Genomic DNA, 22,557 nt, shown 5'->3' with positions numbered 1-22,557 from the left:
GCAGGTATCAGAGGAGCTCTGCCGCACCCTCGACGCCGCTCCTCCTCCCCCTCTCTCTCCCCCTTGGCTCTCCCCTCCCCAGCCCCTGAGAGCGCGGCCGGGGACTTTCCGGCGCAGCAAAGGGGCGGGGATCCCGAGCGCAAGGTGCGGAGGCGGACGCGAGGGGTGGATCGGCTTCCCGTTGCCGCTCTGGGCGCTGGGTCCCGAGAGCTAGGCGAGCGGCGCGGCCGCGCTGGGCCGGGAAGGGCCGGGCAGGACTAGGGGCGCGGGAGTGCCATGCCTGGGGCCAGGGCCGCCGCCTTTGTGCCCTGGCCGAAGCTGGTGCTGCTGCCCCTGTTGTTGCTGCTGTTCCACCGGACTCGGCCCCAGGGTGAGTTCTGGAGCGAGCTCGTGTCGGGCTCTCTGCCGCCACGCTCATGCTTGAAAGCGCACATCCTCAGGGGTGCAGCTCAAGTTTGCGAAATGAATGACTGAGGTCTCGGCGCTAATCTGCTTTCCCACCCCCACCCCGCCGCAGGGGTAGGGACTGGGAGAAGAAAGGAGCTGGGTAATGGGCGGAAGCGAGTTGGGAGCCAGAGCCCGGAGTGGGGGGTGGGCAGGGGTAGGGGCTGTAGGGGGTGGTAACAGGATGTGGCTGGCAGAGGGAGGGGAGGAGTTATGCCCAAAGCCTGGGGAGCGGTACCCAGCGCCCCCTTTCTGTCACCCACTTCCGTGAGGGACCCTGGATCCCCCTCAGAAGCTGTCAAAACTCGGGATGGGGGGCGCGGAAGTTCAGGTTCTGGAGTGTGCCGGTGGCTGGGGGAATTGACCACCTTCCTTTGGACTCTCCCGCCCCTCTCTCCAGGAAGCCTTGGGCCACTGCAGTGCTATGGAGTCGGACCCTTGGGCGACTTAAACTGCTCGTGGGAGCCTCTTGGGGACCTGGGAACCCCCTCCACGCTCTACCTCCAGAGCCAGAAGTAGTGAGTACAAGGGGATGACGGGGAAACTGAGGCTTTGGACGGCACCGCTTAGGTTCCTAGCCTTCTCAGGTTGAGAGAACCCATTCTGTCCCACCCCCCACCCCCAGCCCTGCCCACTTTCAAGTCCTTAGAGTCTAGGTTCCCTCATTTCTTTGCCTGTTACCCTGGACCGATCACTTTCCCTCTCTGAGCCTGTTTCGTCCTCTATCAAAAGTTGATAGTAATGGAACTTGCCTCCCAGGGTTGGTTCTGAGAATTCAGTGAGTGAGGCACTTGAGAAAGAGAAAACACTTAATGATTAGGAGTTGTTTTTAGTGCTGTGTGACCTTAGGCTGCTAGCTTCTCTGAGCATATGAAAAGGTCATTTGGTCTGGTGCTGGGGGTGCAGCAGTGAGAAAGAAAGCCTCATGGAGCTCACATTCTGAGGGGGTGACTGATGTTGCTTCACAGTGAATCACTCTGGAAACTGAAATTCATTTCAAATTTGGCCAAGTGAGAGGAGAGTAAAAGGAGCATTTGAAGGTGGGAACTGAGGAGTTCCTGTCGTGGTGCAGCTGAAACGAATCTGACGAGGAACCATGAGGTTGCAGGTTAGATCCCTGGCCTTGCTCAGTGGGTTAAGGATCCAGCATTGCCGTAAGCTGAGGTGTAGGTTGCAGACTTGTTTCAGATCAGGTGTGGCTGTGGCGTAGGCCGGTGGCAACAGCTCCAATTTGACCCCTAGCCTGGGAACCTCCATATGCCTCAGGTGCGTTCGGCCCTAGAAAGACAAAGAAACCAAAAAAAAAAAAAAAAAAAAAAAAAAGGTGGGAACTGGAATGAGAGAATTTTTTTTTAAGGGTAGTGAAATACACATAAAATCTACCACCTTTTTTCTCAACCATTTTTAAGTGTACAGTTCAGCAGTGGCATTAAATACATTCATGTTGTTGTGCAACCATCAAACCACCGATCTCCAGAAACAGGGCCTAGGGTTTTCATTGGGGGAAGGGGAGGGAGTAAAAGAAGGTCTTTCCCCTTTTTTTCATGGTGAAATTCACTTAAAATTAACCATTTCCTTTTTCTTTCTGTTTTTTTTAATGGCCATACCCACAGCATATGGAAGTTCCCTGCCCAGGAATTGAATCTGAGCTGCAGCTATGACCTGTGCCACAGCAACGCTATCCATAACCTACTATGCAAGGCTGGGGGTAGAACCCATGCTTCCTCAGTGACCCAAGCCACTTCAGTCAGATTCTTAACCCACTGTGCCGTAGCAGGAACTCCTCACTTAGCATGTTTTTGAGGTTCATCCATGTTGTAGAATGAATCAGAACTCCATTCCTTTTTTTGTTTGTTTTGGCCATGCCCGAGCCACATGGAAGTCCCTGGGCCAGGGACTGAGCCCGTGCCACAGCAGTGATCTGAACCGGTGTGGTGACAATGCTGGATCCTTAATCTGCTACACTACAAGAGAACTCCAGAACTTCATTCCTTTTTTTTTTTTTTGCCATTTCTTGGGCTGCTCCCGAGGCATATGGAGGTTCCCAGGCTGGGGTCTAATCGGAGCTGTAGCCACCAACCTAAGCCAGAGCCACAGCAACGCAGGATCCGAGCCATGTCTGTGACCTACACCATAGCTCACGGCAACACCAGATCCTTAACCCACTGAGCAAGGGCAGGAATCGAACCCGCAACCTCATGGTTTTTAGTCGGATTCATTAACCACTGAGCCACAATGGGAACTCCAGAACTTCATTCCTTTTTATGGCTGAACAATATTCCACTGTAGGGAATGCTGTACTTTGTTCATCCTTTCACCTGTGGATGGATATTTGGGTGGTTTCCACCTTTGGGCGAGTGTGACTAGCACTGCTGTGAACATATGTGTGCAAGTTTTTGAGTCCCTGCTTTCAGTTTTTTTGGGGTAAATGCCTAGGAATAAAATTGTTGGGTCATATGGGAATTCTGTGTTTAGCTTTTTGAGGAACCACCTAACTGTTTTCTGCAACAACTGCATCATTTTATGTTCCTACCAGCAAAATATGAGAGCTCCAATTTCTCCCCAACTTTTTTTTTTCCCGTCTTTTGTCTTTTTAGGGCTGTACCCGTGGCATGTGGAGGTTCCCAGGCTAGGGGCCTAATTGGAGCTGTTGCTGCCCGGCCTATGGCACAGCCACAGTCACATCAGTTCCTCATCTGCAACCTACATACACCACAGCTCACAGCAACGCCAGATCCCTAACCCACTGAGCGAGGCCAGGGATCGGACCCGAAAGCTCATGGCACCTAGTCAGATTTGTTTCCACTGCGCCACAACAGACACTCCTAATTTCACCCCATCTTTGCCAACACATGTGTATTTGTTGTTGTGGTAGTTCTTGTTTTTTAATGAAAGCTTTGATTTAAACCTTTGAAATCCAGTCCTTTGCTACATCCTAAACTCTTCTCTCTCTGTCACCCACATCTGATCTAGCAGCAGGCCTTGCCATCTCCACCTTCTACATTGTCCAGAATCTGGCACTTCCCACTTCCTCAGCACCCACCCTGGTCCAGCCCCCATCCTCGCTGGCTGGGACCATGCAGTCACTCCTCCTTTCATGCTGGTTGCCATCCTAAGCTCCACAGTCTGTTTTCCACCACAACATCCAGAGGGCACCTCCCTTCCCTGCTCACAGCCCCTCAGGGCTCCCACCTCACTCCTGGTAAAAGCCAAGGTCCTTCCTGCAGCCCCTCAGGCCCTGTACAATCTCTCACTTCCCTGCCCTCACCTCCTCCCACTTTGCCCCTCACTAACTACTTCCATTGTGCAAGCCTCCCTCTTGTAAAACTCCAGGCACAGTATGGCCTGAGGGCCTTTGCATTGGCTGCTCCCTCTTCCTAAAATGTTCTTCCCCCCAGTGCGGTTTGGCTGTGCGTCCACATCCTTCAGCCTTTATTTTATTCAAATAGCTCCTCAGAGAGACCTTTCCTGGCGACCGTTCCTAAATCAGGACTGTCACACCATATCCCATCATCACACTGCATCCTCACTCCTGCTTGATTGCTCTTTTTTTTTTTTTTTTTTTGTCTTTTTGCCTTTTCTAGGGCCACACCATGGCATATAGATGTTCCCAGGCTAGGGGTCCAGTTGGAGCTGTAACTGCTGGCCTACACCACAGCCATAGCAACACAGGATCCAAGAACCGCGTCTGCCACCTACAGCACAGCTCGCGGCAACGCCGGATTGTTAACCCACTGAGCAAGGCCAGGGATCGAACCCGCAACCTCATAGTTTCTAGTTGGATTCGTTAACCACTGCGCCACCAGGGGAACTCCTTGATTGTTCTTAATATCGATTGTACCATCAATTATATATTTATGTGTTTCTTTGTTTTTTTCTTTTTTCTTTCTTTTGCTTTTTAGGGCTGCACCTGTGGCATATGGAAATTCCCAGGCTGGGGGTTGAATCAGAACCGCAGCTGCTGGGCTATGCCACAGTCATAGCAATGTGGGATCCGAGCCTCGTCTGCAGCCTACACCACAGCTCATGGCAATGCTGGATCCTTAACCCATTGAGCGAGGCCAGGGATTGAACCCACATCCTCATGGATATTAGTCGGGTTCATAACCTGCTGAACCACAACAGGAACTCCGTATTTATGTGTTTCTCATCTGCCTTCCCCACTGGAACCATCTCCAGAGAACAGATCCCTTAATTGCTTTGGTCAAATCCCTATTCCCAGTTTCTATATCAGGGCTTGGCAGAAAATACGTAATTGCTGACTGAAAAGTCGCATAGAAGTAAATGTGCATAGATCTAATAGGTGCTCAATAAATATAACCAACGCTCATGTAACATCTGTTGTGCACCTGACACTTGCTGTTTTAAATGCCTTCCGTTTCTTAGCTCATTGATTCCCCTTCCCTATTCAGCCCTTTCAGCTGCCCTATTTTTTTTTTTTTTTCTCCTTTTTGGCCACCCCCTTGGCATAGGGAGTTCCCAGGCCGGGGATCGGATCCCAGCCACAGCTGCAACCTAGGTCACAGCTGTGGCAGCATGAGATCTGATCCTTTGACCCACTGTGCCAGGCCCAGTATTGAACCTGCTTCCTGGTGCTGCAGAGATGCTGCCAATCCTTTTGCGCCACAGCAGGAACTCCTCAGAAGGTACCTTTTCTCACCTTCATTTTGTAGATGAGGAAACTGAGGCACAGAGACATTAAGTCACTTGCTCAAAGTCACACAGCTCTAAAGCAGCAGAACTGGGATTTGAACCCGGGGAGAGCAGATGTTACCATTACAGCTCTGGGCCAGCTCACTGTAGACTCTCCCCATTCCCACATCTCTCCTCACAGCCATGCTAACAAAACCTGGATTGTGGCAGTGCCCACGGGGCAGAGCTGGGTGACCATTCCACGGGAACAGCTCACCACAGCGGACAAACTCCTTGTCTGGGCAGCCAAGGCAGGCCAGCCTCTCTGGACCCCAGTCTTCGTGAACCTCGAAACCCAAAGTAACAGGCGAGAGTGGGGGTACGCTTTGTGTGGGGTGGGTTGTCCTGGAGGCCCTGACTCAATGCACCTCGGCCTCCCCTTCTGTAGTGAAGCCAGATGCCCCCCGATTGTACCCTGATGTGGACTTCTCAGAGGATGACCCCCTAGAGGCCATTGTCCAGTGGGCCCCTCCTGTGTGGCCACCGCATAAGGTCCTGGTCTGCCAGTTCCGCTACCGAAGATGCCAGGAGACAGACTGGACCCTGGTGAGTGTCAGGGGCCCTTTTACTCCCCTCTCCCCCTTTCCAGGAGGGCCTGGGACATTACTCCCAAATCAGAGAACTCATTTCTTACCTGCCCCTGGAGTCTACACGCAGCCTGTTCAGGTAAAAAATGTCCCCCCAAGATCATCTATAAAGTTCATGTAGTCCCAATCCAAATTCCACTTGAAATTTTCGAGAAACTCAGTAAACTTACTCTATCAATTTTTTTTTTTTGGGGGGGGGGGTTTGCCTCTTCTAGGGTTGCACCTGTGGCATATGGAGGTTCCCAGGCTAGGGGTCGAATCGGAGCTGTAGCCACCGGCTTACGCCAGAGCCACAGCAACTCCGGTTCCGAGCCGCGTCTGCAACCTACACCACAGCTCACAGCAACGCTGGATCCTTAACCCACTGGTCAAGGCCAGGGATTAAACCCGCAGCCTCGTGGTTCCTAGTTGGATTCGTTAACAACTGAGCCTTGATGGGAACTCCTATTAGTTTTTTTTTAAGGCCACACCTGTGGCATATGGAATTTCCTGGCCGAGGGGTTGAATTGGAGCTGCAGCTGCTGGCCTACACCACAGCAACATCAGATCCGAGCTGAGTCTGCAACCTACGTCACAACTTGCAGCAACTCCAGAATCCTTAATCCACTGAACAAGGCCAGGGATCAAACCTGCATCCTCATGGATACTATGTTGGGTTCTTAATCTGCTGGGCCATAACAGGAACTTTCCTCTACCATTTTTTTTTTTTTTTTTCTTTTTAGGGCCATACCTGGAGGCTATAGGAGTTCCCAGGCTAGGGTTGGAAACAGCCATAGCAACACCAAATCCAAGCTGCATCTATGACCTATGCTACAGCTTGTGACAATGCTGGATCCTTAACCCACTCGGCGAGGCCACAGATCAAACCCACATCCTCACAGGCACTAGCTACAGAGGGAGTTCTTCCCCTCTGCCATTTTTATGAATGAATAAAAATCCTCAAATAGCTTACATTAACCTTAAAATAAAATAAGAGTTTAACAGCAGACACTTAGCACCTCCTGTGTGCCAGACACTGTTCTAGGCTTTTTATTGAATCCTTACAAGAACTCTTTGAGGTAATTCCTTTTATGCCTACCCATTTTACAGATGAGGAGCGGAGCCTGGTTTTCAGTTACCACTCCAAAAATAATAAAAGCGGAATTCCTGTCGTGGCTCAGCAGTTAGTGAACCCAACTAGCATCCATGAGGATGTGGGTTCTATCCCTGGCCTCACTCAGTGGGTTAAGGATCTGGTGTTGCCATGAGCTGTGTTCTAGGTCACAGATTTGTCTTGGATCTGGCTTTGCTGTGGCTGTGGTGTAGGCTGGTGGCTACAGCTCCGATTAGACCCCTAGCCTGGTAACCTCCACATGCCACGGGTGCGGCCCTAAAAAGACACCAAAGGAAAAAAAAAAAACACCATAACCTGAAAGTTGCACGTATCTTTCCTCCTATATCTCATTGACTAGAACATAATCACATGGTCTCACTTGATTGCAAGGGAGACTGGGAAATGTAGTCTTTATTCTTCACACACATGTTCCCAACTGATACTCACAGGTTCTATTTCCAAAGGAAGAAGGGGAGAATGAATATTGGGGATAAGTTAACTGTCTCAATCACAGCTTTGGGTGCAAAACACCACAATATAGGGAGTTCCCTGGTGGCCTAGTGGTTAAGGAATTGACATTGTCACTGCTGTGGCTCAGGGCACTGGTTTGATCCCTGGCCTGGGAATTTCCACATGCTGCAGACATATCCGAAAAAAAAAAACCCAAAGCCCACAATGTAGAGCAAAGTTGTTGTCACTGTGAATATTCATGCAATTCAGAGCAATGCCAAGATGCAGACTTTGAAATCTGACTGGGCATGAATCTCATCTCCAGCACTCATCAGTTCTGGGACCTTGGGTATATGACTTCACTCTCTTGGCCTCAGTTTTCCTCATCTGTAAAATGGGAATGATAATAGAATTTACACCTAATGCTATACCTGGCACAGAGGATAATCAATTTGTCTCTTTTTGCTAGGTATGGTCCCAGTTTTAAAAAAGAAAGCCCTGTGTCCTGAGAATGCACTGTCTCAGGCAAAGCAGGACAGTATTGGTCATCTTATTGACATGTAAGGTCAAGTACTTACTTTTTTTTTCTTTTTTAAAAAGATTTTTATTTTTTCCATTGTAGTTGGTTTACAGTGTTTGTCAGTTTTCTATTATACAGCAAAGTAACCCAGTTACTATTTTGCTTTTCTCCTTCTTCCTCTTCTTGTTCTCCTCCTCCTCCTTCCTCTTCTTTTTTGGCTGCACCTGCGGCATGTGGAAGTTCCGGAGATCAAACACTTGCCACAGTTGCAACCTGCACCCTAGCTACAGCAATGCTGGATCCTTAACCCACTGTGCCACATGGCAATTTCCAAGACCAAGTATTTTCACTTAAGTCTTTTTTTTTTTTTTTTTTTTTGTCTTTTTTTAGGGCCACACCCAAGGCATAAGGACGTTCCCAGGCTGGGGGTCTAATCGGAGCTGTAGCCGCCAGCTTACACCAAAGCCACAGCAACTCAGGCTCTGAGCCAAGTCTGCAACCTACACTATAGCTCATGGCAACACCAGATCCTTAACCCACTGAGGGAGGCCAGGAATCGAACCTGCAATCTCACGGTTCCTAGTTGGGTTGGTTAACCATTGAGCCATGACGGGAACTCCTCACTTCAGTCTTCAGCCTCAGCACTCTCCCCTATCTCTCCCTCAGCTGGAACCAGAAGTGAAGTCCATACCCCTGACCCCTCTTGAGATCCAGGACCTAGAGCTAGCCACTGTCTATGAGATGTCTGGCCGCTGCCAAGTGGAGAAAGAAGAGAATTTGTGGGGCGAGTGGAGCCCCATTCTGTCCTTCCAGACACCACCCTCTGGTGAGAATTCCCAGCTTACCCCATACCCTCGTCCTCTCTCCCACAAGTCTGGCCAATCATACCATTCCCATTTGTCTCTCCTTTTTCATCCTTGCCAGGTCCGAAAGATGTGTGGATATCAGGGAACATCTGTGGGGCACCAGGCGGACAGGAACCCCTACTTCTGTGGAAGGTGAGTTGTAGAGACTAGTTACATTTCTCTGCATGTGTCAGGAAATACCAAATAACAATGATGTGGGAGTTTCCGTGTGGCTCAGTGGTAACAAACCCAACTAGTATCCACTAGGATGCGGGTTCATCTCTGGCCTCAGTGGGTTAAGGATCTGGTATTGCCACAAGCTGTGGTGTAGGTCGCAGACTCGGCTTGGATCCGGTGTGGCTGTGGCTGTGTCCTAGGCCAGCAGCTGTAGCTCCAATTAGACCCATAGCCTGGGAACCTCCATATGCATCGGGTGTGGCTCTAAAAAGACAAAAAAAGAAAAAAACAAAAAACAATGATGTAAACAAGATAGAGGTTACTGTGCTGCCCTCTTGAGGTTGCTTCAGGGCTTTAAGGAGGGGCTGCTCAGAGAGGTCCTGGTACCTTGCTGGGCACAGAGCAAGACTCCACCAATTGTTGGAGTTCCTGCTATGGTACAGTGAGTTAAGGATCCAGTGTTGCAGCAGCTGTGGCAAAGGTCACAGCTGTGGCTCAGATTCGATCCCTGGCCCAAGAACTTCCATATACTGTGGTTGAGGCAAAACAAAACAAAACACGCAAAAGAACCCCACCAATTGTTGTTGGCTGAATCTTGGAGATCTATACTGAAACATGGAGATGGGTACAGGTGTTCCAGGTGGGGGGACATTGGGTGCAAAGATTTAAAAGCAAGGCTAGGCTTTGCTCCACAAAGTATAGTACAATATGCTAAAGGCTCTGATGTTACTACAAAAAGGTATTATGAGATGATAGACAAGGGTGAAACAAACAGTCCTCACTGATCCAAATCTGCTGAGCACCTACTACGTTCCAGGAATTGCTAGGCGCTGGCTCACAGTAAATATGGCAAGAAACAAAACAATAGGGCTCATGCTTTCTTGGGCCACACAGTCTAATATCACTCATTTTAACCATACATAACACTTACAGAGCTCTTACTGTGTGCCAGGTCCTAGCCTACACACTTAATATATTAACTAACTTTACAGATGAGAAAATGAGACACAGAAGTTGCCCTAAACCACACAAATGGTAAGTGGTAGAGCTAAGGTTCACCTGCTTTCAAATGGCGATTCACAGAGTCAGTGCCTCTGTTTTATAACACATACTTAGTAATGCCGTTACTATACTAAAACAAAATACATAGATGATATAACCCATGTATACACATTTTTTTGTTGTTGTTGTATCCATCGCATGTAAAAGTTCTTGGGCCAGGGATTGAACCCATGTCATAGCAGCAACCCAAGCTACTGCAGCGACAGTGCCAGATCCTTAACCCTGCTGCACCATAAGAATACTCCAAAAGGAAGTCATTTTTTTACAATCATTTTATTTTATTTATTTATTTTTTTCCTTTTTTGGCCACACCCATGAACTATGAACTATGCCACAGCTATGGCACTGCTGGATCCTTAACCCACTGCACTGGGATAGGGATTGAACCAGCAGTGCCACAGAGACAAGCCAGATCACTAACCCACTGGGCCACAGCAGGAACTCCTTAAAGGAAATTTTTTTTACACTTTTTTTTTTTGTCGTTTGTCTTTTGTCTTTCGGAGCTGTTGTTGCTGGCCTACGCCAGAGTCACAGCAATGCCAGATCCAAGCCTCATCTGCGACCTACACCACAGCCACAGCAATGCCAGATCTGAACCGCATCTATGACCTATACCACAGCTCACAGCAATACCAGATCCTTAACCCTCTGATCAAGGCCAGGGATCTAACCTGCAACCTCATGGTTCCTAGCTGAATTTGTTTCTGCTGCGTCACAATGGGAACTCCTTTACACATATTTTAAAATATTTATAATACAGTGTTCTAATTATAACATTCAGTGGAAAATAAAGGGGAAATAAGGCTACTGTGTAATGGCAAATATTTAGTTCACCAGTACAATATGAGCACTAAATCTGTATGTACCTCATAACATGGCTTTAAAATACATAAAGTAGGAGTTCCCATCGTGGCGCAGTGGTTAACGAATCCGACTAGGAACCATGAGGTTGCAGGTTTGGTCCCTGCCCTTGCTCAGTGGGTTAATGATCCGGCATTGCCGTGAGCTGTGGTGTAGGTTGCAGACGCGGCTTGGATCCCGCGTTGCTGTGGCTCTGGCATAGGCCGGTGGCTACAGCTCCGATTCAACCCCTAGCCTGGGAACCTCCATATGCCGCGGGAGCAGCCCAAGAAATAGCAACAACAACAACAACAACAACAACAAAAGACAAAAAAAAATAATAATAAAATAAAATACATAAAGTAAAAATTGACAGAACTACAAGGAGAACTCTATAATTCCAAAACCATTGTGGGAATTTTAACATACCACTCTAAGTAATTTCATAACAAAAAGATCTTTCCACAGGCTAAGAGCTAGAGCATCTGAACACGTGAATAACAAACAACTTAATAGACTCACATAGGAAACATCAGAACATGCATTTTTTTTCCCCTGCACAAGCTGAACAGTTACCAAAATCATCCACATGCTAAGCTGTAGAGCCATTTTCCAAGAACTTCAAAGCGATGAGGTGGTTCAGGGCACATTGAAAAATTCTCTAATCAGAACACAGATTGTGTAGGAGTTTCCATCATGGTGCAGTGGAAATGAATCCGACTAGGAACCATGAGGTTGCAAGTTCAATCTCTGGCCTTGCTCAGTGGATTAAGGATCTGGTGTTGCCATGAGCTGTGGTATAGGTCACAGACATGGCTCAGATCCTGTGCTGCTGTGGCTCTGGTGTAGGCTGGCAGCTGTAGCTCCGATTAGACCCCCTAGCCTGGGAACTTCCATATGCTGCAGGTACGGCCCTAAAAAGCAAAAAAACAAACAAACAGGAGTTCCCGTCGTGGCGCAGTGGTTAACGAATCCGACTAGGAACCATGAGGTTGCGGGTTCGGTCCCTGCCCTTGCTCAGTGGGTTAACAATCCAGCGTTGCCATGAGCTGTGGTGTAGGTTGCAGACGTGGCTCGGATCCTGCGTTGCTGTGGCTGTGGCGTAGGCCGGTGGCTACAGCTCCGATTCAACCCCTAGCCTGGGAACCTCCATATGCCGCGGGAGCGGCCCAAGAAATAGCAACAATAACAACAACAACAACAACAACAACAAAAAGACAAACAAACAAACAAAAAAAACACAGATTGTGCTGGAAATTGATAATAAAAACTGCCTAGAAAGTCACCATATGTTCAGAAGAGAACTAAAAAATTCAGTGAATGTTAAAACCAGGTCTCAAAAAGATTTTGTATTTATACATCAAAAGGAGTTTGGTTGGGAGTTCCCTTTGTGGTGCAGGGGAAACGAGTCCAACTAGGAACCATGAGATTTCAGGTTCAATCCCTGGCCTCACTCAGTGGGTTAAAGATCCAGCATTGCCATAAGCTGTGTTATAGGTCACAGACGTGGCTCAGATCTGGTGTTGCTGTCGCTGTGGCATAGGCTGGCAGCTATAACTCCAATTAGACCCCTAGCCTAGGAACCTCCATATGCCACATGTGTGGCCCTAAAAAGCAAACAAAAAAAAAAAGGAGTTTGGTTTTAGAATCAGTTAAAAATATTAGATTTTTCACCTACAATATTTTCCAGTAGGGGTGATATTCAAAAGTCACAAGGCACATGGGGATTTAACTGCTGTGGTGCAATGGGATTGGCAATACCTTGGGAGCACTGTTTGATCCTCAGCCCTGAACAGTGGGTTAAGGATCCCATGTTGCCAGGCTGCAGTGTAGGTCACTACTGCTTGGATCTGATCCCTGGTTGTGGGGTGGCAAAAAAAGAAAAAAAGTCCCAAGGGACATGGGACAGTTTTTTGTTTCTAGGAAAATGTAGTGTCCCTGGCTTTTGCCCATCAAAAACCAATTATTGAGGCAACCAAAAATTCTCACAAGTTTCCCCAAAGCACTCTGCTCTTTGCTACACATAAACACTCTACTAAACAACAGTGGGAATTCTGCAGTCCCTGAGAACTACACAGTACAGACTAGGTGAATGAGGCAGGGTGTACAAGTGCAAAGTCAGATCCTGTCTTTACTTAAAATCTTGATAATTTGTCTTTTGCATTAATTTTGATTGATTAAAATGTTGCATTAGGAGTTGCTGATGTGGGAGAAATGGGATCGGCAGCATCTCTGCAGCACCGGAATGCAGGTTTGATCCCTGGCCCAGCACAGTGGGTTAAAAGATCTGGCATTGCCACAGCTGTGGCATAGGTTGCAGTTTCGGCTCAGATCTGATCCTTGGCCCAGAAACTCCATATGCCGAGGGGCAGCCAAAAATGAAAAAAAAAATTTTTAATAAAAAAATTAAATAAAATGTTGCATTAAAATTTATCTTTTTTTTTTTTCCTCTTTTTTGGCTGCATCTACAACATATGGAAGTTCTTGGGCCAGGGATTGAACCTGAGTCACAGCTTCGACCTACACCACAGCTGCAGCAACATCAGATCCCTAACTCACTGTGCCACAGTGGGAACTCCAAAATATAATTTAACCTCATCGGATTTTGGGGTATCTTCTCTCTTTTTTTGTATCCAAGGTGAGTGCCTCACTTACCTTATCTTAGTTCCAGCCCAGGAGCTGTATTCTTTTTTTTTTTTTCTTTTTCTTTTTGTCTCTTTAGGGCTGCACCTCTGGCATATGGAAGTTCCCAGGCTAGGGGTGAATCAGCTGCAGCTGCCAGTCTATGCCACAGCCACAGCAACACCAGATCTGAGCCTTGTCTAAGACCTACACCACAGCTCACAGCAACCCGGGATCCTTCACCCACTGAGCAAGGCCAACGATTGAACCCGAGTCCTCATGGATACTAGTTGAGTTTGTTGCCACTGAGCCACTGGGAACTCCAGATGCTGTACTCTAATCCCACCTCTGCCACTGAGCTCCTCTGAGACTCACTTGCTAAGTGACATTTCCTTACCTGTAAAGTGAAGCCAATAAAAAAACATTTCACAGGGAGTTCCCATTGTGGCTCCGTGGTCAACGAACCCAATTAGTAACCATGAGGTTGCGGGTTACATCCCTGGCCTCGCTCAGTGGATTAAGGATCTGGTGTTGCTATGAGCTATGGTATAGGTCGCAAATGTAGCTTGGATCCCGAGTTGCTGTGGCTGTCGTGTAGGCAGCAGCTACATCTCCTATTCGACTCCTAGCCTGGGAACTTCCATATGCCATGGGTGTAGCCCTGAAAAGACAAAAAACAAAAACAAAAAATTTCACTGACTGGTTTGTCAGGTGACCTTACTGAGATACATTGTATGCGCCTGATAAATGGGAGGTATTAACTGCTTCTTCCCCTCATCTCTCAGGCCTCAGGGCACTGTGTGCAGGTCAGCTATAGAGTCTGGTTCCAGGTTAAAGATCAGGAACTGACCCAGGAGGAGACTCCCTGCTGCAACTTCTCCATCCCAACGCAGGCAGAGTGGGCTTGGGTGTCTGCCGTCAATGCCACAAGCTGGGAGCCTCCTACCAACCTCTCTCTGGCTTGCTTGGGTAAGAGGCTCTGATCTTCCTCTGCATGGTACCCTGGAGGTTCAGGAAGGGACTTCCCAAGTGGACTGCTTGAGCTTTCTCCTCCCCATCCTCTAGGTCCAGACTTTGCCCCCCATGGCGTGGAGGTCAGCATCATTGGGAGCAAAGAGCTGCTGGTGACTTGGCATCAGGGGTCTGGAGGGCCTCAGGAGCATGTGGTGGACTGGGCTCGAGATGGAGACCCCTTGGAGGACCTCAGCTGGGTCCGGCTTCCTCCTGGGAACCTTAGCGCTGTGTTGCCAGGTGAGGCCCCAGGACCGTTTCAGTCCTGGAGAGCAGACTGATGGCTGGATTTGCAGGAGTGTTAAAGGATCATGAATCCATGGAGTTCCCGTCATGGCTCAGTGGTTAATGAATCCGACTAGGAAACATGAGGTTGCGGGTTCGGTCCCTGCCCTTGCTCAGTAGGTTAAGGATCCGGTGTTGCCGTGAGCTGTGGTGTAGGTTGCAGACGAGGCTCAGATCCCAAGTTGCTGTGGCCTGGCATAGGCTGGTGGCTACAGCTCTGATTCGACTCCTAGCCTGGGAACCTCCATATGCTACGGGAGTGGCCCAAGAGATGGCAAAAAAAAAAAAAAAAAAAAGAGGATCATGAATTCATGCAAGAAATATTAATTGACCAGACACTCTGAGCCAGGCCCTGATACAGACACTGGTACACAGTGATGGCAGCTGATGTATATTGGCATTCACCATAAGCATTAAATCATTCAAACTCCTTATAAAGTAGGTTTCTGCAATTATCATGCAGATCAAGAAAAAGGCCCAGAGGGAGTTCCCATCATGGCGCAGTGGAAACAATCCAACTAGTATTGAATGCGGGTTCAATCCCTTGCCTTGCTCCTTGGGTTGGGGAATCCAGCATTGCCGTGAGCTGTGGTGTAGGTAGCAGACACGGCTCAGATCTGGTTTTGCCGTGGCTGTGGTGTAGGCTAGGAGCTGTAGCTCTGATTTGATTCCTAGCCTGGGAACTTCCATATGCCGCAGGTGTGGCCCTAAAAAGCAAAAAAAAAAAAAAAAAAAGAAAAGAAAAGATAAAAAGTCCCAGAGGAGTTCCCCTTGTGGCTTAGTGAGTTAAGGACCTGACATTGTCTCTGTGAGGATGTGGGTTTGATCCCTGGCCTCACTCAGTGGGTTAAGGATCCAGTGTTGCCACAAGCTGCAGCATAGGTTGCGTATGTGACTCGAATCCAGTATTGCATGGTTGTAGTGTAGGCTGCAGTTGCAGCTCGGATTCGACCCCTGGCCCAGGAACTTCCATATACCACAGATGCATCTGTAAAAAGAAAGAAAATAAGAAGGCTCAGAGAGGCTAAGCAACTCATCTGAGGCCATATAGCAAGTATTTCAACCATGGAGTCAGGCTCCTGAAGCTAAACCTTGAGCCATCACTCTGCTCTCAGCAGCATCCCCACCATCATCCCTATCAACATCTCTATCCTCATCTTGTAGGACAGGCAACCAATGGAACAAAAACCAAGTACATCTGTCATGTTATTGGGGTAAAATAAGTCAGGATAATAGGGAGAAAGGAGGGATGGCTATTTCACAAAGAAAAGTTAGAAAAGCCCTCTCTGGGAAAGTGGCATTTGAACTAAGACCTGAAGGAGATGAGAGAAAGAGCTCTGAGGATGTCTGAGGAAAAAGCCAGAGGGAATAAAACAGTGCAAAGACCCTGAGGCAGGAATGTACCTGATGAGGAGGCCAGTGTGTCTGGAGTGGAATGAGCAAGGGGGAGAGTGGAAGGAGGTGAGGGCAGAGAGGTGATGAGGCAGACTGTGCAAAGAACAGGGTCATGGGGAGGACATTGGCTTTTGTTCTGAGTGAGGTGGGAGCCACAGAGGGAGCATTGCTAAAGTGCTAACAGGCGCCCCCTGGCTGTTGTGGGAGGGTGAGGGCTGGAGCTGAGAGACCTAAGAGAAAGGACTGGTGTTTGTCCAGGTGGGAGCTGATGGGGATTGGACCAGGGCGAGACCAGAGAAGGCAGAGAAGACTTGTTGGGGAGTTTTGGAGCAGAATTTTGGGGACCCATTTGGATATGTTGTATCTGATATCCTCATCCAAGTGCAGTTGTCCATGGGACTGTCAGATACTCAAGTTTCAGCCTAGCAGTAAGTTCTAAGCTGAGCTTCAAAATAGGAGAGTCTGTATTTGGTATAACCCTTGAGAAGGTGTTGAGTAAGAGATTTAGGATAGAGTCCCAAGACCCATAAGTATATATGGACAAAAGAAGAGGAGCCCCAGGTCTGGAAAATCCACAGCTGGGGAGGCCATATAGGGTTTATTTTGGGGGGTGGGAGTGGCACAGGGGTTAGCTGCTCTCAGCACTTGAAAGTTCTCAGGCCAAGGATCAAACCCACACCATAGCGATAACCAGAGCCACAGCAGTGACAATGCCAGATCCTTAACCCACTGAGCCAAGAAGGAACTCCTAGCAGTAAGTTTTGAGAAGGGACTTCAGTAGCCTCCTTTGCCCCACTTATAACCAGGCACCCCACTCATAGCCGGGGCGAGTGTTTGACTATCTCCCAGCCTCTGGCATTTGCATGTCTGGCGTGAGGGCTTTCTCTGATCTGAAGCATTTTGCCTACCTGGACAGCTAGAAGCATTTTGCCTGCCAGGGAATCAAGGCCCCTCAAATGCCCTCCACCAATGACTAATAATAGTTGATGGATAAATACCCCAACTCCTTCCCTCCTTGAGTGGGATGTCTCTCAGGCTTGTGCTCTCTTCTGCCACCCAGAGGTCACCAGCGGGACTGAGCTTTCGTTGGCCACATTGGGAACTGATTCTCTTAACACACCATTTACTGGCTGCCTTTCTTGCCCTGCTTCACTTCCTCACTACCTTCTTGGTGTTTTCTGGGATTATGTCAGATAAATGACTTTCACCCAAATCCTTATATCAGAGTGTCCTGCTAGGGACACAAATGAAGATTCCTCCAAAGTAAGAAATGAGTGGAGTTCCTGTCATGGTGCAGTGGTTAATGAATTCGACTAGGAACCATGAGTTGTGGGTTCGATCCCTGGCCTTCCTCAGTGGGTTAAGGATTCGACGTTGCTGTGAGCTGTGGTGTAGGTCGCAGACATGGCTCGGATCCCGCGTTGCTGTGGCTCTGGCGTAGGCCAGCGGCTACAGCTCCGATTCGACCCCTAGCCTGGGACCCTCCATATGCTGCGGGAAGCAGCCCTAGAAAAGGCAGAAAAAAAAAGAAATGAGTGAGGGAGGGGAGCCAATTCTAACTGGTCTTCGCTCCTTCCCCACTCAGGGAATTTCACCAGAGGGGTCCCCTACCGAATCACGGTGACAGCAGTCTCTCCTTGGGGCTTGGCCCCTGCCCCCTCAGTCTGGAAGTTCAGAGAGGAACTAGGTAAGTGATGGGGCTGGAGATGGAGAGTCCTGAAACTCTAGCCGACATTGACCTTGAGAGCCATCTTTCTTTCACCAGCACCTATAGCAGGACCAGTGCTTTGGCGACTCCAGGATGCCCCTCCAGGGACCCCTGTTGTAGCGTGGGGAGAGGTGCCAAGGTACCAGCTTCGGGGCCATCTCACCCACTACACCCTGTGTGCGCAGAGTGAGACTGGGCCTTCGGTGTGTATGAATGGTGAGCTCCACTGCCTCCTGCCCCTACTCTCAGCCCCCACCAGACCCACACATCAGTCTGCCTTTCCCCTTGCCCCCAGACAGGCCTTTTTGATTCCCTCTCAGCCCCTGGGAGAACACTTGATATCATTGGTTCTCTAATGGATAATAACCCTCGTGGCTATCAGTGCAGTAGACAATCAGTTGGCCTTTAAAAGTAAAGACTCCAATCTATATTTATTGACATTGAAAGATGCCTGTCATATTTTAATAAGTGAAAAAGATGAAAGGATTATAAACTCTCTGGGATGGTTCCATTTTTGTAAAATAAATCCAGCATTGAGTGAAGCAGAGGCACAAATATGGAAAGAAATTCCCCCACAATGTCCATAGGGATTATAGGATTACATATAATTTTTATTTTTATTTTTCATACCTTTGAGTGTAGGCTAAATTTTTACTCTTGAGCATAAATTCCTTTTTATGTTTTTAGTGGTTTTTTTCTTTTTCTTTTTTTTTTGGATGTACCCACTACACATGGAAATTCCCAGGCCAGGGATCCAGCCTGCTCCACAGCAGTGACCTGAGCTGCTGCAATGACAATGCTGTGTGGTTAACCCACTGCAAAACAAGAGAACTCCACAAGTTCCTTTTTAAATTATCTTTATGACCTTTTTCCTTCTGGTTTTATTGAGATATAATTGATATCCCTGTGTGAGTTTAAGGTATACAGTGTAATGGTTTGATTTACATATATTGTGAAATAGTCCCACAGTAAGTTTAGTGAACATCCATCATCTCTATAGACACAATGAAAAGAAAAAGCAAAAAACAGTAATTTAAAATACATTTTTAGAGTTCCCCTTGTGGCACAACATGTTCAGGATCCGGCATTGGAGCAGCTGTAGCGTAAGTTGCAGCTGCGGCTCAGGTTTGACCCCTGGCCCGGGAACTTCCATATGCTGGGGGTGCAGCCATAAAAACCAAAACCAAAACAACCAAAAACCCCACCTTTTTTTTCTAATTACAAAAATTAATTGTTCCTTTTTTTTTTTTTTTTGTCTTTTTGCCTTTTCTAGGGTTGCTCCCTCGGCATATGAAGGTTCCCCAGCTAATTGGAGCTTAGCCCCCAGCCTACACCACAGCCACAGCAACATGGGATCCAAGCTATGTCTGTGACCTACATCACAGCTCACAGCAACGCTGGATCCTTAACCCACTGAGCAAGACCAGGGATTGAACCCACAACCTCACAGTTCCTAGTCAGATTCATTAACCACTGAGCCACGACAGGAACTCCTATTTGTTCTTTTTTAAAAAACAAACACATTAGGAGTACCCATTCTGGCGCAACAGGATTGGCAGTGTCTTGGGAGCTTTGGGACTCAGGTTCAATCCTCTGCCCGGCACAATGGGTTAAGGATCCAGCATTGCCATAGCTGGATCCTTAACCCACAGGCTTGGATCTCTTCCCTGGCTGGAGAATTTCACATGCTGCAGGGTGGCCAAAAAAGGAAAAAAAAATAAGTGAAAAACTGACACATTAAATTATACTTAAGGAGAGTTCCTGTCATGGTAAAGCAGAAACGAATCCGACTAGTATCCATGAGATTGAGGGTTCCATCCCTGGCTTTGCTCAGTGGGTCAGGAATCCAGTGTTGCTGTGAGCTGGGTTGTAAGTCGCAAACGCGGCTCAGATCCCAAGTACTTCTGGCTGTAGTACAGGCCAGCAGCTGTAGCTCCGATTTGACCCCTAGCCTGGGAGCCTCCATATGCCGCAGGTACGGCCCTAAAAATGAAAAAAAAATATACTCAAGTATATCAGCATTCTCATTGTTTGTCTTTTTTTTTTTTTTTTTTTTGTCTTTTTAGGGCTGCACCTGTGGCATATGGAGGTTCGAATGCTAGGGATCGAATTGGAGCTAAAGCTGCCAGCCTACACCACAGCCACAGCAATGCCAGATCTGAGCTTGTCTGTGACCTTCCCACAGTTAACAGCAATGCCAGATCCTTAACCCACTGAGTGAGGCCAGGGATCGAACCCGAGTCCTCATGGATACTAGTTGAATTTGTTACTGCTTAGCCACAATGGGAACTCCATGTCAGTATGTCTTGACCCATATTCATGTTTCCTATAATCCTATAACAGACCAAAAGCTGCCTTCTCTTTTGGCTTAAAAGCCGAAAAGGGCAATTAAGTTAAAAAAAAATAAACAAAAACAATTCTGGGAGGTACAGATGTCTTCCTCTCATCTGTGGCAAATTTCCCTTCACTGGATTTTGTGTTGGTGAGGGATTTGATATTCATGCCTTCTTTTTATTTATTCAAATACACAGTTGGCCCTTGAATGACACAGGTTTGAAGTGAGCAGGTCCACTTATACGTGACTTTTTTCAGTAGCAAACACTATAGTACTCTCTGCATTTAGTTGAATCTGCAGGTGTGGAACTGGGGATGGAGAACTATAAATTATACTCGGATTTTTGACTGAGCAGAGGGTCTGCATCCTTAACCCCAGTGTTGTTCAAGAGTCAAATATGTATCATTTTTGAGTGCTTTCTATGTGCTAGGCACTGATCCAGGTGTTGGAAATATGGCCCTTGTGGAGCTGACTTTCTAATCGGGGACATGTAGATGTAGACAAAGTAAATAATATCTAAGTGTGTCAGGTGATAAGTGCTGGATGGAGAATGAAGCAAGGAAGATGGGTGGTGAAGCAGGTGCTATTTTAATTGTTGGCGGGTGGTCAGGAAAGGCCTCACTAAGAAAGTGACCTTCTGAGTCAAGAGCTAAAGAAAGTGAGGCAGGAGCCATGTGGATATTGGGGGAGAGCATGGCAGGTGCAAAGGTCCTGAGACAATACTTGACTACCTCCCTGACCTCTCCGGATGTCCTGCAGTGAGTGGCAGCACCCGGACCATCACCCTGCCTGACCTTCCCTGGGGTTCCTGCGAGCTGTGGGTGACTGCATCCACCATTGCAGGACAGGGCCCATCTGGTCCAAGCCTCTGGCTTCACCTACAAGGTAGGGGGGCTGGGTAGGACTACCACGGGAGGGGTCCTGCTCCATGCGAGGAGGTTATGTAATCATTACTGAGCTTCAATGAGTGGTCAACTTTTTGACTGGGCGTGGGGGGGTGGGGGTAGATGTTGATGCTGCCAAACAAGGCTGTGAATTATCAGGCAATGTGTGTCTCTGACCGTTTTGCCCCATCCCTGACCTTGACCTTTTCACAAGCCTTACTCCCACCTCAAGATCTCCCACACCCTTAGCCCCTACCATCCATAAGCCATGCCCTCTCAGCCACCTCCTCTGCTCGTGTCCTGCCTCATTCAGGAGTCTTACCTGACCCCTCCCTGCCTCCCTGGTGTCCAAGTGTTTTGCCCCTCCCCCTCCCCAGATCACACCCTGAAGTGGAAAATTCTGCCTGGTGTCCTGCTGTGGGTTTTGCTCCTGATGGGCTGTAGCGTGAGCCTAGCCACCTCCGGAAGGTGAGGCTGTCAGAAACATGGGTTTCTCGCTCAGGGCAAGAGGGCAGCTGGATATTAGCTGAATTTGGGGGCAGGGGAGGCTGGTAAAGGGCCAATGCCTTGGGGTTCTGTGACGTTCCTGGACCCTGCCTTCTAGGCATGGGCATCTGGCTGCCTGGATTCCCTACTCTGACTCTTACCTGCTTGCCAGGTGCGTCCATCTGAGGCATAAGGTATTACCTCACTGGGTCTGGGAGAAGGTTCCTGATCCTGCCAACAGCAGTTTCAGCCTGCCCCCCATGAAGGTGAGACAAAAGCCTGGCTTGTCTGGGTGCTCTGGGGGATTGGGGAAAGCTGGCACAGTGAGGGGCAGGTAAGAATTGGGGGGGGTTGTGGTCAGGGGAACAATCTCAGCCTCTTCTCTTCCCAGGAGCTGCCCCAAGCCCAGCCTCCTGGGGACTCGCCCATCCTGGAAGTGGAGGAGATAGAGAAGGTACCGGTTACAGAGCCCCCCCAGGCCTCGGTCCCACTGGATTCTGGGTATGAGAAACACTTCCTGCCCACGCCTGAAGAGTTGGGCCTTCTGGGCCCCACCCCAGGCTCCAGGTTATGGCCTGAAACCACGCCAGGTGGGGAGAGGGGTACTCACTTGACAGATGAAGACACTGAAGCTCAGAGAGGCTGAGACATTTGCCTGAGGACACTCAGCCAAGAAGAGCTGACATTGAAGCACCCCTACAGAGAAGGGGCTAGGAGGGCTTGGCCCTAGAGAGAATATGTGGATGGATAAGGGAGCAAAGGAAAATATACGAAATCCAGAGGAGGAGCTGCCTCCCCAAACCTGTCCTGCTGCTATAACAGAACTGTAGTTCTGTGCACTCCCAGCCTTCCTCGCAGCTGGGTCCAACCATGGACCGAGTTCTCACATGTGGAACACAAGCAGAGATGATGTGTGCCAAGGCTGGGTCTAGGTGGGGGCCTCTCCACATTCCCGTCCTTTTCCCATGAGCTGGAGCATGACTGTGCCTTGTGATCCAGTTTTGGCCACACCCAAGGTGAAGGTGGAACAAGAAATGGAAAGGAACCAGAGTTCCCAAATGATTACATGAACAAGAAGTGCCTAAAGAAATAAATGTTTTAATATTTTGATAGCTACTGTA

At 48.4% G+C, this 22,557-nt stretch overlaps 1 protein-coding gene across 1 annotated transcript; it reads left to right on the top strand.

Annotated features, from left to right (window-relative positions):
• Positions 1-167: 167 nt before the first annotated feature.
• Positions 168-22,557, top strand: IL27RA (interleukin 27 receptor subunit alpha). Its single transcript, NM_001243884.1, is given in 14 exon segments — positions 168-370; positions 845-962; positions 5,279-5,436; positions 5,525-5,682; positions 8,453-8,612; positions 8,711-8,784; positions 14,118-14,301; positions 14,398-14,583; positions 17,609-17,710; positions 17,789-17,947; positions 20,826-20,951; positions 21,328-21,418; positions 21,609-21,702; positions 21,828-22,557. Coding segments are annotated over 14 exon segments (1,959 nt in total). The 5' UTR covers positions 168-276; the 3' UTR covers positions 22,083-22,557.

The sequence above is a fragment of the Sus scrofa genome, chromosome 2 (assembly GCF_054392235.1).
Source record: "Sus scrofa isolate SSC_HxYL_T2T_F1_AM1 chromosome 2, Sscrofa_HxYL_maternal_Yorkshire_Landrace_v2.0, whole genome shotgun sequence".
Taxonomy (NCBI): domain Eukaryota; kingdom Metazoa; phylum Chordata; class Mammalia; order Artiodactyla; family Suidae; genus Sus; species Sus scrofa.
This window is presented reverse-complemented; position numbering and strand designations above follow the sequence as displayed.